Raw genomic sequence first — 19,055 nt, 5'->3', positions numbered from 1 at the left:
GAATGTTAGCAAAATCAAGCAGATACCAGGGCAGAGATTTCCCTGGAAAGATCAAAATGTATGCAGTAAGAATTATGAGTTTTGACTTTTTTTTTTTCATCTGTGCTTCTTATAGTTCTACTGGTGGAAAACTGCAGTCTTACCCACTGGAGGACGCAGAGGAAAGAGTTTAGGGTTGGCAAATGAGCCAGACATTTTGGGAAGAAATCCCAGGAGAAAGCTGCAGAAGTGGCACAACTCTAAATCTGAATCTTTTACCCAAATTCCAGCTGACTGCTAAACTTCACATGCACAAGGGAGATCTTGGAAGGCCCAATGGAAAAGTAGGCAGAAACCAGTGAGAACTGGTTGAGATTTGAAAGTCTGCTACTTTTTGAATAGAGTGCAGTCCCTAATCTGAATGCAGCTCAAATGATTGAACGCTAAAGCTTTATAGGCCTGTAGTATCAGTAGGTGTGTGGCTGGCAGATCAGCTAGAAATTTAGAGGAGGAAATGCTAGAAAGAAGAAAAGGCAAAGAAAGTGGGCCCCAAAATATAAGCATAAACTCAGCCCAAATAATTGGCTTTCACTATATGATGCAGGCAACAGAGGAGACCATAAGAGAAAATGCTGCAGTTATAAGGTAGAAATACTGAGTAGAGTGTATCATCAGCTGAGGGATACCACCATGGAGAAGATAAAGCTTGCAGTTTTAGCTTAAGCAACTTAATCAAAAACCAAAACCAAAATAAAAATATTAATCTGGGGAAGAAATGATGATCCACAGTTGCAACATGTTATCCACAATGTCCATTTTTCAAACAGAAACTAAAGACATGCAAAAATCAGGAAAAAGGTAAATCACACTCATGAATAAGGCAGCCAACAGGAATTGACTCCTAATGGGCCCAGCTGTTGGATTTAGTCGACAAAAAACTTCAAAGCAGGTATGATATAGATGTTCAAAGAATTAAATGAAAATACAATCTCAGTAACTATACAGATATGGAATCTCAACAGAGAAAAGCAACTACAAAAAACAACCAAATGGAAATGTCAGATGTGAAAAATACAACAAAATGAAAAATTTATTATAGGGGCTCAAGAGCAAACTGGAGAGGATGGAGGGAAGAATCTGTAAGAATCCAAAACTTGAAGGTAGATCAATAGAAATTACATAATCCAAAAGACTAAAGAAAAATAAATAGAGCCTCTGAAGCCTGTGGGAGAATAACAGGAGATTTAACACATGTGCAACTGGAGCTCTAAAAGGAAAGGAGAAAAAGGTAGAAAACTTTTTTGGAAAAAATAGTGGTCCAAAACATTCCAAAAATGGTTAATAAAAAACACCATTTTTTTACCATTATTTTACAGTTCTAAGAAGCTAAATGTATCCCAAACTAGATTAAAAACACTCCTACATGTACCATAATCAAATTGGTGAAAAACAAAGATATACAAAGTATCTTAATGCTTTAAGTATTAAGAGGAGAGATTCCTTGCTTAAGCCTAGACAAAACACAACATGACATACATGGACCTGTAACAACTGTCTATCCTATAAGAAAAAAAATAAATTTCAACTCTTACCCCATACCATACATTAAAAATTAACTTTAAGTGGGTCTTAGCATTAAATATAAAAGCTAAAAGCATTAAATGTCCATAAGAAAACTTAAGATAAAAAGTCTTTGTGATCTTAGGGGTAGTCAAAAGATTCCTCAGATTAGACTAAGAAGGCATAAACCTTAAGGGGGAAAACTGAAAATTTTACTTCATTGAAATGGAAAAACCTCTGTTTTTCAAAGGATCACATTAAGATAACAAAAAGACAAGTCATAGGGAGGGAGATAATATTTGTAATGCAAATGACTTATGGCCAGGATACAAAGAACTTGTGTAAATCAATAATTATGGGGGAAAATCCCAATTAGAAACTGAGTAAAAGATGTGGACACTTCGCAAAGATACACAAATGACCAATGCACATGAAATGAAATGAAGATCATATCATTTGTCCTCAGTGAAATACAAACTAAGATATCAATGAGACACCATTATACTCTCAATAAAATAAGACTGACCATATTAACGTGTACAACCCTCACACATTGCTGGTAGGAATGTAATGTATGTAATACATTAAAATAGAATCTGAAAGTTTCTTATAACATTGTATGTACACTTACCATGTGATCCAGCAATTCACTCTAAGGTATTTTCCCAAGAGAATTGGAAACATATGTCTGCACAAAATATTGTAAATCGATGTTCATAAACAGCTTTATTTATGATGGCTCCAAAGTGAAAACAACCCAAATGTCCATCAACAGGCAAACTGAAACAATTTGTGGTATATATACATACAATAAACTAATTCTTAGCAATAAAAACTACTGATACATGGAACATGCGTGAATTTCAAAATATACTGAGTGAAAGATGCCAGATTCAAAACTGTGAATACTGTGTAATTCCACCTATATGAAATCAGTGAAAAGACAAAACTAATTTTTAGTGCCAGAAAGGATTTTGTGGTTGTCTGGAGGTGAGGAAAATCGGCGGCAAGGGCGGAGGCAAATCTTTTGCAATAAAGAGTCTCATCTTGATTATGGTGGTAGTATACATTTTGGTGACTATATACATTTTTCAAAACTCATCAAACTGTACAATATGGGTGTGTTTTATCACATGTAAATTATACATCAATAAGGTTGATTAAAACACTTAAGTGTAGTTATCTCTGACACAACTGAAGACACTAAGTCATGGTTTATATTTTGCATAATCATAAGTAACCTCACAATTAACTAATTTCTAAGCAACTGTTACATTAGGGGCTTAACACCATTTGAATTTATTGTATGTGTTCAGATGTGTTTATCTGCCCTTGCACCTACACCAAACCCTCCCCTCTTCCACACTACCATTCTGATGTTAGCTCATTGAGGGCAGAAACCCTGGCTATCACTTTCATGTTATATACTCAGTGCCAAGTCGTGTACCTGGTCCATGGCAGGTGCTCAATACACACTGGTCGAATTCATGAATAAATGAATCCCTTACATGTTAGTATGCTTCTGGAATCTCTTGTAGGCCTTTGTCCATTCTCCCTGGGCAATATTAACTGTTTCTATGGCTTCAGTTATATCTATACACTGATGACTCTCAAATCTGTATGTACTATGTTCTCTTACTGATCACCAGACCGATTTCAACTGCCTACTGGACAAATCCATGTGAACGTCCCACAAGCAATTCGAATTCCACGTTTAAAATGGAACTCGTTAAGTTCCTCTAAGTTTATTCATCTCATCCATAGTAAAAATAAAACTTTGCCTAAACATCTCACACTCATACTATCTCACTTACTCCTAAATGGTCTCTACTTACTTTTCAACATATGTAAATCCAGCTTCCACCTTAACCAGGCTAGTGAAAGCATCCTCTCTGAAGTCAGCACAAGAGATCATTTAATTTTCTCAATTGAACCTTAGACAACTGTACCCTAGATCCACTCCTCCATGCCTAACAGCTTTGTCTTAACTCAATCTTTATTCTTTCTTTCCTGGATTCATGAAAAACCATTCTAATTGGTCTTTCTGTTATCAAGTCTGTCTCTTTCTTGTCTAGTTCATCTTGTACACTGCTGACAGAATTATCTTTCTGTTAACCAATCATGTCACATCTCTTTTAAAGATAAGTCAGTGGTCTTTGTCTAATGGCTAAAAAAATTCTAACTCCCAACAATACACACACATTTTTTTCAGCCTCCTCACTAGCCACTTCCACTTTAAATTATTTTCTAAAACACCACGCCCTTTTATGTCTTCACTGCTTTGATGCTTCTGCCTATAATTCCTTTTCTTATCCACCTTAAAATCTGAAGTATTCTTTAAAACATATTTCAAATATTCCCTCTGCTATGAACTCTTCCCTAATTACTTCAGCCAGAAATGTTCATTTCCATTCACAATTCTTAACATCACTAACCACACTTCGAGTTAACATTTATCAGGTTATACTTACTATGTCATTTATTATGTGGGGTAGGCATTACATACATTATTTCTTGCACCATGCTACAAACATTTAACTATTTTTTATAAGACCATTGTGTAATGTTTGAACACTGATCCCAGGAGACAGGATTTGTGGCCGTGGGTTATCTTCTTCTGCATATTGATTTTATTTGCCTGTCAGTCTCCAACTTGACCATAACTCCCCGAGTCCAAAGTTTAGCATGTTTAGCATGTTTAGCATGCTACCCAGCATTTGCAGGCCTTTAATGAGTACTGCCCAGTGTGAGCAAACAAATGTTCCACGTCCTGTGCTTCAGCTGAATCAGTTCCAATGTTCAACGGGATGGCATTCTATGGGCAGATTAACTTCATATCCATCTAATTCTTCATATACATGCTGAAATTATGGAAACCTCTTCACAATATACTATCTACCACCTATCTTTCCCTTAGTAAGAGTTTTTCAAACTGTAAACCTAGTACTGTTTTCCAGCAATGGCTCAAATGTTCCATTTTAGGACTTGATTCTAGACTTTATTTTGAGACAGAGTCTTGCTCTGTCTGTTGTCCAGGTTGTATTACAGGTGTGAGCCACCTCATCCAGCCTGTACTTTTCTTATGCTTTTAAAAAAATAGATAATACTACAGATAAAAAAAAAATTTGGAAGTTTTTCAAGTATGTGTTTTCTCTGACAGTTAAATCTACTTTTTGATGTGACTATGTTAAGATGGCAGAACTTTCTAGAACCTAAAATCTGTCAGGGTTTAAAATCAAGTAAAAACAAGTAAACTACATTACTAATATGATGTTTGATGTATGTATTCCCAAATGTGTTTATATATAAAATTTTATATTAGAATAAAATCTAAAGTCCCTTCCATCTCAAAGGAGTCAGAATTCTTTTTTTTTTTTTTTAATTATATATATTTTTTGAGACGGAGTCTCACACCGTCGCCCAGGCTGGAGTCCAGTGGTGCGATCTTGGCTCACTGCAAGCTCCGTCTCTTGGGTTCACACCATTCTGTTGCCTCAGCCTCCTGAGTAGCTGGGACTCCAGGCGCCCGCCACCATGGCTGGCTAATTTTTTGTATTTTTAGTAGAGACGGGGTTTCACCATGTTAGCCAGAATGGTTTCGATCTCCTGACCTTGTGATCCGCCCGCCTTGGCCTCCCAAAGTGCAGGGATTACAGGCGTGAGCCACCACACCTGGCCCTATTTATTTTTTTGAAACAGGGTCTTGCTCTGTCGTCCAGGCTGGAGTGCAGTGGTGGGGTCTTGGCTCACTGCACTTCCACCTCCCTGGTTCAAGCACTTCTCCTGCCTCAGTCTCCCAGTAGCTGGGATTACAGGTGCCTGCCACCATGCCTGGCTAATTTTTGTTTGGTTTTCTTTTTTTTTTTTTGGTAGAGACAGAGTTTCACCATGTTGGCCAGGTTGGTCTCAAACTCCTGACCTCAAGTCATCTGGCTGCCTTGGCCTCCCAAAGTACTGGGATTACAGGCATGAGCCACCATGCCCAGCCAAGGAGTCAGAATTCTTAAATGGCTTACTCAGTTGTATATATAGTTGAGGGCAGAAATAAATTAATGAAATCTATGACAAAAACAAACCAATATCCAGAAGACTATGGGCCACCACCACACATTAGTCCTACTTACAGGGACTGGTCTTCAAACATTATACAATAGCTTTCTTCAAAATCGAATAAAGATTTGTAGGCAAAAACATACCAGGTATTCTGAAATAATATATGTAATGCCTACTTCACTATGGGATATGTGAGTCCATCAATAACTGTCAGTTTCCTCCCTAGTTTATCCATATATCCCCTAAATGCATGCCCCTGTTATGTCAGACCAATTTTTTGAGTATGCAAAAATCTTTTACATGCAACATTCCACATACTGTTCTTTCTTAAGAGTTGCCTTGGGTGAGAAGAGAACAATACATATGAAATTTCAGCAACTGTCATTTGTGGGGAAAAAAAAATCTCCTTAGATATAGCTGAATGCTGGAGAAAGGGAAATGCTGGAGTCACTTCAACATGACTTGGAATGAGTGTAGGTATACAGCTGCCATCCACCTGAAGAGTACCATAATTAATTATATGTCAGGAAAAATTACATCATTGTCAATCTTTTCTAGCAAAAGGAAATGTAATGCATCTTTAGATGAAAAATAATTTTTTCCTTCAAATACTTGATTTTTCAAATAATTCCAAGTAGTAGAATTTTCATGTTGAGTTGAAATCTCTTCTGATACAAACAGAAAAGGTTATCAGATAGTTCTACTTGGAAAGGACACGAAATGATAATCATCTTTTTCTGTATCATGATGGCTCATTTCAGATCTACATTAAAGTTTCTTTGGTTGGAAAAGCTCTTACAGTGTTTGTATATTACTTAGATTTTGTTGAACTATCTTGTGTGTCTTACTATGTATGTGCTGGTGCATAAAGGCTCAAAATAAGTATCATAGCAACATAGTTTATGCAGTAATAATGGACTGTTTTGCTCAAGGCCTGCTTGATTCTTACCTGTATTACTGTTACTCATTGTAGTTTTTATATGCACCAGGATTTCTTTCTTCAAACATAGTATTTTTTTTTTACAGGGTTTAAAATTTCAGTAAAATGAGCTGATCTACAATTCTGCTGGTTTTTATGGAAGTACAGGTGTGTGTTATGTTTGCATATCCCTTGGACTTTGGCCTGCATATCAAAGTCTAAGGACACCAGACACAACAGGTCAGTTTGCATGAACTGGGGCTGCCCACTGGAATAACAAACCTGAGTGTTAATGTCACTAAAGGAAGACCAAGCCTTCAGGAGAGTTCTAACACATACTTAAGTCTTTCCAAGGTCCTTGGAAGGTAGTAGAAGTCAAATTCAAGAGAGCTTTTTAAGAATTTTTAAGATTTTAATGGCAATTCAGAGCAGCATCTGCTGACCAAACCCACAAATGTGTTTTGCTCATTGTAGTCTAAGTAATTTATTATGGTTTTATACATTTGTTTAATAGCCTACATGAACATTTGGTCTCAGAGGCAACACAGTAACTTATGTTTCAATGACAAATTAAAAATAAGGGAAAACACACAGTTGGGCCCTCCATATCCATGGGCTATGCATCCAAATATCAAAAATATTTAAAAAATTGAAAAAAAAAACACAAAAAAGCAATATGGTATAACCATTATTTATATAGCATTTACATTATATTAGGTATTATAAGGCATCTAGACATGATTTAAAGTATAAGGGAGGATGTGTGTAGGTTATATGTAAATACTACAACATTTTATACAAGGGACTTGAGCGTCCATGAACTTTGGTATCTTTGGCGGTCCTAGAACCAATCCTTTCTGCAGATACCAAGAGACAACTATATTCCTAAATGTGGGTGTGTACGTAAATGCATTATTTCTTTCTCCATATTCTCCTAAGAGAAATTTACAAAATTGTACTTGTATTGATCTCCTAACAAAAATGAATACCTTATTCTAAAAAAAAAAAAAAAAAAAGCTGCTGCAAATAACCACCTTGATGATAACTATATGGATTGGAAAACATGAGGTATAGGAGAGATAAGAATAAATAGGTGAAAGGTTGATTCTCAGACTCTCAGGGAGACCAGCCACCACCCCCCGACTTCCACCAGCCCCATCCCAATGTAACCTATACTAAGTCATATTGTTAAGAAATAAATACTTAAAAGAAGCCTGTGGCTATAAAAACCTGCTATCATCATATTAAACTCCACAAAAGGAGGCATATGAGTTGAAATGTACTCAGCGTGAATTATATTTGAAAAGGAAGATTTTAATTTAAGTGGACAATCTCATCTTGCTGGAAATGGCATGATTATGATCAATAATGAAATGCCCCTCCATAAAACACTCCCTGATTTTGGACAATAAACTAATTATAGTTTAACTAAAACACCAACTAAGTGTTTCTTTATATTATTTATGTGAGGGAAAAAACCTAGTTTGTTACACTATACTCGGAAGGTTTCACAAACAACACTGTTTCAGTGGATGATGCTCACAGGAGAGGCACAGAATAGCAAACTGAAATGAAATCCACCTAGAAGGGACGATTTGCTAAAATAATCCACTTTCATTTTCAACCTAATTTTTAATGACTAGTTTAAACAAAGAAACCACTTATATTTATAGATTTCTAATATAATTAGCATAGAAAAGCATATTAAAGATGTGAAAACTTAAAATAATGCAAAGTACAACATGAAACAAATTCTTTCACTTCAGCTCAAATGCACAGCATTTCAAGAGTGTCTTTTGCATAATAAGTTTCTTTAAAAAGCTGAATGATTTTGAAACATTTTGCCATTATAGTAAAAGTGTACACAACAAGGAACCCTGAAACACTATGGTAGGACTACAACTTTGAATGAGTTCTTATAAAATGTGTAGAAGTTACAGAAGCATACGATTAGGCTGAACAACAAAGTCTGAAGTTCACAGAACTACTGAATAAAACATTTAAAAGAATATAAATAAAATGTATTAATACTTGATAAAACTTGAAAGAAATAAACATTGATTTCTGACAGAGATCCAAAAGGTTCGATTCTAAAATACGATAAAAACTTTAGGTGAGACCAAACAAGAATAAAAGAACTGCTGAGAATGTGTAAGTGTTCGGTCACATTCTGCTCTCTTAAGTCAGTTTTATTAATAACTTTAATTGTATAATAATTTTACCTATTTTGTAGGTTTAAAAGAATTTGAGCTTGGATACCTACATTCAGTTGATCAAAGTAGCTTTTTGTAATTTATAAATTCAAATTAAAGACTGGGTGATGAAACAAAATTAAAAGTTAAAACAACTTTGTTTTCAATACACTCATATATTTTTACTTTGTAATACAATATAGCTGTCACATACAATGGCTCTAGTAGGCTTAAATCAAATTGCAATGGGCAAGGAAAGCCAAAGAAGGGTTTACACAATATTCAATAAGCAACAGTATCTGTTCAGTGTGCAATAAAATAAAAAAGTTCTAACCTAGAAACACAGAAAAAGAATTTATTGTTTTTAAGTTTCAGAAATAAAAGTAACAGAATAGCGTATAATCTGTAACAAGCTGGTCCTATAATTTCTAAACTACAGTCCAATTAAAACATTTAAGTAATAGAAACAATCTACATGTTTTTCTACCAGGTAAATATACCTGAGAGGGTTACCTATAAAGAAATAGGCTTTAAAACTTTTAACCACAAAGAACCTTCTGCTGCGACATTATGAAGATGGGCTATGCATGTGGCCAGACTAAGTCATTTCCCGGAGATTCTGCTCACTGCTTAGCTGCAGGTAGTGGTCCATCAGTGACAGAGTATTTTACATCAATACCAGCTCATTCAACCAAAGAAGCACAGTAATATTTTAAAATCACCTGTCTATATTCATTAGTATGTAAAAATCACAATACACAGATTTGGAAACATATAACGTGTCCATAAAAAAGAGTATATTATGTAAGCATAAGCTTTTTAAAAAGGCCTTAGCAATGCAATAATGAGGGAAGCAGACTCTACATGTTGACTACAGTGAAGATATGTTAAAATTATAATTATTGTCATTGCCAAGAGCTTAGAAATAAAAACAAATTTAAAAAATTAAGACATTCTGGTAGCAAAATTACATCTACTGTAACAACAGCTCCAAGCAAAAAATCAATTCAGAGCTTGAACGCAATTTGTGCTTTGTTTCTGTAAGAATGCAGTGTTACTCTCAGACATTTCTAAATGATTAGATTCATAAATAAGCAGTGAATTTCTTTTCATCACAATTTATTTCTAATTCATCCTACGGAGATTATAGATAGAACTAAAAATTACTTAGCTTTTTTCCAGTACTTTATATAAATTGAGATCTTTTTTTAAACAGTGATTTATTGTGTTTCTTAAGGTAAAACAACAAAAACAAATTCTAAAATTTTAACTTTAAATTAAGTGGTTAAAATTTCAGATGACAGAGCCAATAACTGGTAACAGCTTCTTTAAGTTCATATTAAGAGTCCAATTAGAAACACTAACAACTACTTGGCAATAGTTTGAAAGAATCAGAAGGGTTCGGTGAAGGGAAAAAAAAATCCGAACATGCAAAATACCCCCCAAAACACATGACCTTCTTTTTCATTTTATAATCTAAACTTGTAAAATATTTATAAATACATGATCATTCTACACAATACAGATCTTCTAGAGCATTTCTAAAGGATATTACAGTTTTTGGTCTTAAGGAATAAAGACTAAGATGGAAAAGGAGATGAAAACAGTGAAATCTGAGGAAGCAATACACTCTCTACACACAAGCAAACTGTAGTTCATCCAGTCAAGTTAGCGGTTACAGTTCAGTACATGATTTTCAAGGCAACTAAGAAATCAAGACACAGATATTTCCCCTTCCTAGAGTTTACAATTCTTTCAAAAGCTCCAATGTATCCATAAAGGAGTGCTGATTTTTGTGGGGTTTTTTCCCAGAAGGAAACAAAGAATAAATAGGGGAAAAAAAGTTTCCATCCCTAAATTCACATACACAACAAGGTAAGTTAAACTATAAGCTAGTTTTAGACTACCCAGTGAAACAGAATTGTTGGTACTATCTGAGGCAGGTGCTACCCTCCCTAGTCAGTTCAAAACATGATCCAGTAAAACAAATACACATTGTTATGCCTCAAACAACTATAAAGCATTTCATTATTCTTCAAATATCATGTTTAATTAACTCCTAAGATAACAGACTTCTAGAATGTTGTATCTTAATGGTGTACCTGAATCAATACTAGCAACAGAATGCAAAATTCAAAATTGCTATAAAGGTAAAATCATCATAAAAAGAAGCTCAATCCTTATGTAAAAAAAGAGAGAACTGAGTGTGAAATACTAACACCAAATGTCTGAAGGCAGAATTTTTGTTTGTGGAAGACAGAGCGAAGAGATAGATGCACCTAATCAAGACCAAATAGAAGACAGTGAAGAGTATGAAAAATGCTTAAAAAAGAAGAAGGAAAATGGAGAAGAGACAGGCAGCAAAAGAATTACTAGATAGATCAAAAATAAGAGAAAATGAGGCATGTGCATATGGCTTTTTTGTCTGTCCTTTGTGTTCCTAAATAACTTAAAACGTAAGTGGCATGTAGGCCATACTAGCAGGCAAGAATGAGCCTTGTGATGGATACAGATGAAGAATCTGAGGCTAATGAATTGTTTTGTTTTTTGTTTTTGCTTTTAATTCATACCTGAAAGCCTTGAATCCTTGCTAAATATTCCAGTTGTTTTGAAGGTTGTACTGGAGAACAAGGGGGAGTAGGAGAACTTCCTTTTAAACCTATGGCTTCAGCTGTAGAAGATGTTCCATTCATAAGGAGTTCCCTGGCAATTGTAGCTGAACTATTCGATGTGGGAGATATACTGAAGAAAGAGCTTGAAGGTTGGTTCATATCTTTGGGTGACAAATAGCCTAGAGTAGTGCCAGAGATTACTTTGTGGCGGCTGGCTTCCATCTCTTGATAAACATCAGGAGACAAATGAAGAATTCCTTTTGGAGCTATAAATAAAATGAAGAACACTGTTATTACACTTAAAATAATTGAAATAGAAACATAGCATTATTAACTCAATGGCTTTACTTGGTGTAGTAACAAAGAAATGAGAAACACTGCCAAACAAGTATCTTTGTCATACTGTAGAGGCAATTGCAGCTTCTACTGAAAGGTGAATAATGTCTGTTTCAATTTTCCTAAAATTAGAGGTTTAAAAACATCCAAAAAAAGTGGTTTCAATGGGATTTATGTGTAGTAGTGAAGCTATAAAGGGACAAGGGAAACTGAATGTGTGGAAGTATAATGGGGCAGAAAATCAGGAATGTGCAGTGTCTTCACCCTGCAATTTAATATTTTATATCTCATAAAAGAGGCATGAAACCCCAACACATACAGCAATTGAGGCACATCCGGTAAAATAAAGGCTGAATCAGTCCAAATTTCTTTGGAGGTATAAATGCATGTATTCAACAGCCTAGTGATCCTCTCACCTCCACAAGGATGTCCCACAGACAACTCTAACTCACGAACACATAAAAAAGCAAATGGGTATCATCTCAAAACTAGCACTGTCTCTAACTTGCTTTGCTCATACTACCATGTGGCTGCTCATGACCCAACCTAGACTCCTGGCAACCATCTCTGATTTACTCATAAGCAAGTAGTTATCGTGTTGCTCAAACATCTCAAGAATATGACCATTGTAGGGATTATCTAGTGCATTAATTCAAGCCAGGCCATGGACAGGTTCTGAAATCAAGAGGAGTGGGGGCTATGTCATTAGTTGATGGAGCTTAAACCATATTAGAGAAGCACTTTCCTTTGACTATCATTTGTCTCAGAGAAGTTTCAAACCACATTTCAAACTGCTTATTCTTATCTTTTGATCAGGTATCAATAACTCTCAAATGATATTATCTTTTAAAATTATTGGTAAGTCACCACTCATAAAGAATGTGCTCTGAGAGACACAACTTAATTTCCTGTTCTTGCCCCTTCCTCTCCTGATGCTAACCTTCTGATTCAAGCTTTCAATGTTTCTCTGCTGCTAGTATTCTCAGTGTCCATTTCCCAAAATGTGTTCTATAACATGGTCCCCAAATAAAATGGTTCCATAAATAAAAACTGAAAATAATGCAAATTACATAATACAAATGCCTTTTGTGAAATTAAAAATACACATTAGCATAGTGAAAAATCAGAAAACTCAAAGAACAAAAATCTATTCAACTTGGTTTAACTCAGGATTCCTGAGTTTACTTTTTGTCCAAGCCTTTAACATAGCATGAATAAAACAGCTAACACTTTGGGAAATGCTGGAGGCTAGCCCAACTCTCCTCTGACTCAGTCATTTCCAATGACCTGTCTTTGAGATTGATGATCTTTTCTTCTGCTTGACATTGTCTGCTATTGAATCCCTCTGGTAACTTTTTCAATTTATTGTATTTTTTAGCTCCATGCTTTCTGCTTGGTACTTTTTAAAGTTTTCTTTTTGTTGAAATTCTCACTTTTTTTCAGGCATTGTTCACCAGACCTCAGTGGGAATGTTTATAAGGATTACTTTGAATTCTCTGTCAGGTAAATCACATATCTCCATTTCATTAGGGTCAGTTTCTGGAGCTTTATCTCATTCCTTTATTTAGAAAATGTTTTCCCATTTCTTCATTTTTCCTTGATTCTCTGTGTTTGTGTCTGCACATTACATAAGACAACCACTTCTCCTAGTATTCATAAACTGGCCTCATACTGGAGAAGATCCTAACCAATCAGCCTGGACAGAGATTCTGGAGGCCTCTCAAACTTTTATGCTAGTCTAATCCACTTTCTTTGTTCTTGGCAGTCCCCAAGCTTCAGTCCCTTGCGTGTCTCAGTCCCATCAGAGCTGTGAGAGAAGCAAGACTGAAGCCAATTCTTCAGGCAACTCCCAGGTTAAGCTGGGTCATTGGATACATGGTGCACCTCTTTGCCTCTCCAGGAAAAAGCTGAAAGCTGAAGCTGTTCAACAGTTAGCTTTGTGCTTGGCTGAGCAGGGGATGATTACAGTGACCACCACCACCAGCCACCTCTTTCTTCATTGGCCCCAGGGTTGCTAAAATATGCCATGTCCTGTCAGCACTCTGAGACTGGCCAGACAGAGGCCAGTCCTCTGGGTAGCCCCAGAAAAGCTAAGGCATTGGACGCGTGGTATACATCTTTCCCCTTCTAGGCAGAAAGAAGCTGGGAGCTGCGGGTGGAGGGTGGTTGTCCTGATTGTATGGCACTGCACTGTGAGGAGGGATTATGGCATGAGGGTATCTTGAATTTCCCTGCCAATTAAGATCTGGCTGGTTTCATGCTCACCCAGCATACAGGAGCCTCTTAACTGGTTTCTGGATTTCTCACAAAGAAAATTTGCCTATAAATTATTGTTGAATTGCTGTGTTCCAGGGCTTCCTATTCTACCATCTTGCCAAGGCTAGAACATTCTCTTACTTAAAGGTCTTTCACCAGTTTATCAGTTACACTATAGAACCCAAAATCCTTAGGATAACCTAGGAAGCCCTTAATAATCTGGCTCCTACTTATCTTTCTATCTTCATCTACGAAATATTTCATGAAGATCCCATGCTCCAGTTACACAGATATATCCAATACTCCAGGCTGTTTGATCCCAACACATCTTTATTTCTATTGTTCGGTTACACACATGCACATACTCTCTTAGTTAAGCTCCAACTGCTGTTGTGCTAATTAAGCTTCAGGCATCGCACCAACCAATACTGTCCTGACCTCAAGTCATGCTCAGTCTATCAGGAGAGGAACGAAAATGGATAATACAATGTGATAGGGGTCTCACTAGAGACAGGTGTATAGAGCAGTGGGAATGGGAAAGGAGAAGTGCTAAAAGCTCAGGGAAGGCTTGCTGGAGATGACGATGACAGTAAATGTCAAAGGATGAGGAGAATACAGTCCAGGAGGAAGAGGACTGAGAGCAGATGGCCAGCAGGAGCAAGGGCAGGGACCTGGAGAGTTTGTGTTCTAGGAAACCTCAGGCCATGCCTTATCACAAGAGCATACAGAGAGTCAGAATTGCAAATGCAGGTGGGGGCACACAGGGGCCAAGGTCCAGGGAACTTTATCCTGATGCCATTAAGTATAAAAGAGTTTTGTAAGTTTTTTTAAAAAAACTTTAAATAGCTTAAAATAATACAGACAGTCCTCCGCATGCATGAGTCCCATATCCCTGGATTCAACCAACTGTGGATAGAAAACATTTGTAAAGAGAAACAACAACAACAAAAACAACAACAAAAAACCCCACACACAATAAAAAATAATGCAACAATAAAAAACAATACAAATTTTAAAACTAATACAATATAATAACTATTTACATAGCATTTATATCATATTTGATGTTGTGTAATCTAGAGAAGATTTAAGTATACTGGAATATGTGCATAGGTTATATGCAAATATGATGCCATTGCCATTTTCTATCACGGACTTGAGCATCTGTGGATTTTGGTATCTATAAGGTGTCCTGAAACCAATTCTTCACAGATATCAAGGGATGACTGTATATCAATCCTATTTTATGTATTTTCTTTATTCCTTTATGTTAGCTTTCAAATTCTCTACATTAACATGTGTTAGTTTTTTTATAATCAGGAAAAAATTTCAATAAATTTTTTACAAGAAAACATTATGTACTGGAAAAAGTTAAGATAAATCTCATCAGCCAGAGGACATTACTTTCAACATTTTGCTTTAAAGATATGTTTTTAATCCTGTTTTATCTATGCACTTTTTAGTTGTTGTTTACTTGAAAAAACAAGTTAAATACATAGGAATACAATATGATCCTGTCACTGTTTATAAAACAATATATTTCTACAACTAATACTAAAAGTATAAAATTTCATTATATGAACTGTTTCTTAAAACAATTCCATATTATCAGACATCTAATTTATCTCCAGTTTTTTGCAATTATAAACACAGTGATGAACATTCTTGTAACTCAATCCTTATTCACATGAAAATTTATTTCCTCAAGTTAGAAGCGGAATTGCTAGTTGAAAGGATATTTTAGAGTTTTTGACATTAACAAATTGCCCTCCAAAGAAGCTGTACCAATATCAGACGCCCACAGAGATATAAGAAAGTATCTTGCTTCCTATTTTGGTATTGGAAATTACTATTAAAAATCTTAAGGCTGGGTGCTGTGGCTCATGCCTGTAATCCCAGCACTTTGGGAGGCCGAAGCTGGCAAATCACGAGGTCAGGAGTTCGAGACCAGCCTGGCCAACATGTTGAAACCCCGTCTCTACTAAAAATACAAAAAATTAGCTGGACGTAGTGGCAGGCACCTGAAATCCCAGCTACTTGGGAGGCTGAGGCAGGAGAATCGCTTGAACCCGGGAGGTGGAGGTTCCAGTGAGCCAAGATCACGCCACTGCACTACAGCCCAGGCAACTCCGTCTCAAAAAAAAATCTTTGCCAGTTATCAACAGTAACAGAAAGCAGGTCAGTGGTTGTCTGGGGAGTGGAGCTGGTGGGAGTGACAGATTGCAAAAGGGCATGAGAAACCTTTTGGTGAGATGAAAATGTCAAGACTGATTAAACTGTAGACATTATGTGCAGTTTATTATACTTCAATTATACCTCAATAAAGTTGTAAAAAAATTTGCCAATTTGATAAATGGAGTGTCATATTACTGATTTTTGTTTTTTACTATCTGCATAAACATTATATATATTTTAGTTTAAAGAATAACTTAAATGTTATAATTCTAACTTCTATACTCAATTTAAAAAATCAAGAAACTTAACAGCATTACTTCAGTATTGTTATTATACAGGACTAATGGGTTTGCCAATAGCAATATTATAAAGCAACAAAAATGCTCTCCACACTCAAGAGAGGCATTACCTCACAGCATAAGAACGTGGAGTTCAGGCTCTCTTATTCTACAGTAAAGCCTAAGTGGACTTTTCCTCACAAATAAAGATTACTTTCTACAGAGTTCAACTAACAGACTAGTCATAGAAATAGCATAAAAACATAGATTTATGTGGTCAAGAACTGAATGACTTTTAACTTGAACATCAGTAACAGTATTTGGATGGGTGTTAATTCACTTAGGATCTTCCTGTTGTAAATTTAAGTCGCTTTTCAATAGTATAAAGATCTAAAAGTAGAATCAAAGAGTAATTTAGGGTATGCATATTTAAGGACCTTATTTTGCTAATTAGGTTTCTCCCAAAAAACTACCCCAGTTCATACTTCTATTAGTAGGATGTGACTGTTTTCCCACACTTCTCCCACAACAGGTTTCAGTTACTCTAAATAATCATTGCCACTCTATTCATTGTTAATTTATTTTTGTTTGGTTACTGCTCAGAATAAACTTTTTCTCACGTAGCTACTTTAGGTCTGTGCCTTCTTTGACCTCAATTTTGCTCATGGACTTCAACCACTACACTTCCCTCGCTCAGGCTTGTAACATCCATTATATTCATTCACCCTTTATCTGAAGAGGTCCTGAACCCATTCTGCCATCATCTATCTTTTGTCCCTGATTTTGCCTTTGATGCTCCCATCTTGGTACAGTCTATAACTACAGTACACAGTTACAATGTAGATACAACATGGGCACTGTTCTAGTACTTTACTTCTCATTTAATTCCCATAACAACCATATGAAATGGGCATTATTATTTTCCTATATTAGAGATGAAAAAAACTGAAGCATGGAGAAGATATGAAACTCTCCCAAGGTCATATGGATAATAAGCAGCAATGCTAGAATTTGACTCCAGGCAGTCTGTCTCTAGAGTTTGAATACTTAACCATTACATTAAATAGCCTCCTAAAAGAACAGGTAGGAAACTAAATGCAACATCTCACCAGCTCCAAACCCCTAAGGCTTAATCCAGTAAGTAAATACCCGGGGTTTGCCCAGATCGGTTCCAAGGATGACCCATGTCATGATGGTTGTCCCTAGATGTTCCAGAGATGAGCTCACCAAAATCTCACTGAAGTATACAGAGTTTATACACGATTTTAAAAGTCTAAAGTTGCCAGGGACTGTGATATCTTAACGCCAGGCTATTGTACCCACTTGACATGTTTTTGCTCAGTAGATCTGTGCTTCTTTCAGATGGGTATATGAATCCTCTGGCACACAAATCTTCCTGGAGCATCTTTATGGAGCTCCAGTTCTTACTGAAGAGTTGAAGAGGGACTTTTGAATTGGAGAGCTCTTAAAAGGTTTTATAAGCGAACTTAGGAGAACCTTGCCTTTCAATGATCACTGACGTCATGATTCTTTCAGAGATGTTGAAGAAGATAAGTGTTTCTGAGTAGCAAGTGGTATCAGAGGTATTAAAACACGGCAAGCCAGGCAGCAAGAAAGATAATGCCACTGATCCAAATGGTTACTGCCACTCCACTGGAACTCCCAGTTTCTCTGGAAGTCCTTGGAATGGGCATAGCTATTTCATAACAAAATAATTTCTTTTCATTTTTCACAGCAAAGCTTTGAAAAAAAAAACTTTGTTTCCATTACCAGCTTGAATTTATGCCTCAACAATGTTGGACTATAAATTTGTTTATAAATACCCAAATATCCAATAATACTCAGGCCCACTTTGTTACAGTGAGTTTTTCACAATAAAAAATTATAATTAAAAATTCTTAAGAACTAGAAACAGGGGCTTCTGGTTCAAAACAGGAAATGTGAGAAAATTATGAACAACAGTATGATTATCCGTCTCTAGTGATTTTTAAAAATCATTTATATGAGAACTGGTAGGCTCTAAGTTAAGGTCTGTAGCCTAGTTCATTGTATTATGACAATTTCCTGGTTTTGAAAATGTACTATAGTTATATAAGACATCACCACTGGAAGAAGCTGAGTGACGGGTACATGCAACCTCTTTGTACCATTCTTACAACTTCTTGTGAGTCTATCATTATTACACTTTTAAAAGTTTTTTTGAAAGCACCGTTTTATGCTGCTCTGGGCCTCTCCCTCAACAGAGACCCCAGAACAGGGTGGTGATGGGGACACCAAAGTGGGAAGGACTGGCGGCAGCACCAATCCTAGATATAGCTCTGAGGATAAGCAGGGCTGGCACTGGCAATGCCTGTTCCTTGACAACTTTGCTCACGGCCTTTGCCTAATGCACAGGCCCTGGCTCCCCAGGCTCTGGGTGCTTGACTTTTAGCTACATGAAAGCAAGGGAGATCCTGAGGACAGTGTGGGCCTCACAGCCGGGACCTTGTTCTCTCCCAGGGTAGCCTGAGGCCACGCATTAGGTAAGAGTACATGTGACCCAAGGGAGCCTACTGGACCACCATGGTCATGTCCCTGAAGGTCAGGGACAGGTGGAATGCATCCTTGGCATGATCTTTAGCTACTAGACTGATGTGAGCTACAGAAATCCCCCTTCCTGCTGCCCTGTTGTTGGGATCAAATCAAACAGGTAGTA

General features: G+C 36.4%; 1 protein-coding gene across 20 annotated transcripts in view; it reads right to left on the bottom strand.

The window, feature by feature from the left end:
- STAU2 (staufen double-stranded RNA binding protein 2) overlaps positions 1-19,055 on the bottom strand; it is a 330,469-nt gene that overhangs the window by 120,428 nt on the left and 190,986 nt on the right. For all 20 annotated transcript variants that reach the window (XM_055349014.2, XM_055349018.2, XM_055349013.2 and 17 more), the window contains one exon: positions 11,274-11,581. In XM_055349014.2, the coding sequence (XP_055204989.2) occupies positions 11,274-11,581 (308 nt within the window). The remainder of the gene's footprint in view (positions 1-11,273; positions 11,582-19,055) is intronic.

Source organism: Gorilla gorilla, chromosome 7 (assembly GCF_029281585.2).
Source record: "Gorilla gorilla gorilla isolate KB3781 chromosome 7, NHGRI_mGorGor1-v2.1_pri, whole genome shotgun sequence".
Taxonomy (NCBI): domain Eukaryota; kingdom Metazoa; phylum Chordata; class Mammalia; order Primates; family Hominidae; genus Gorilla; species Gorilla gorilla.
This window is presented reverse-complemented; position numbering and strand designations above follow the sequence as displayed.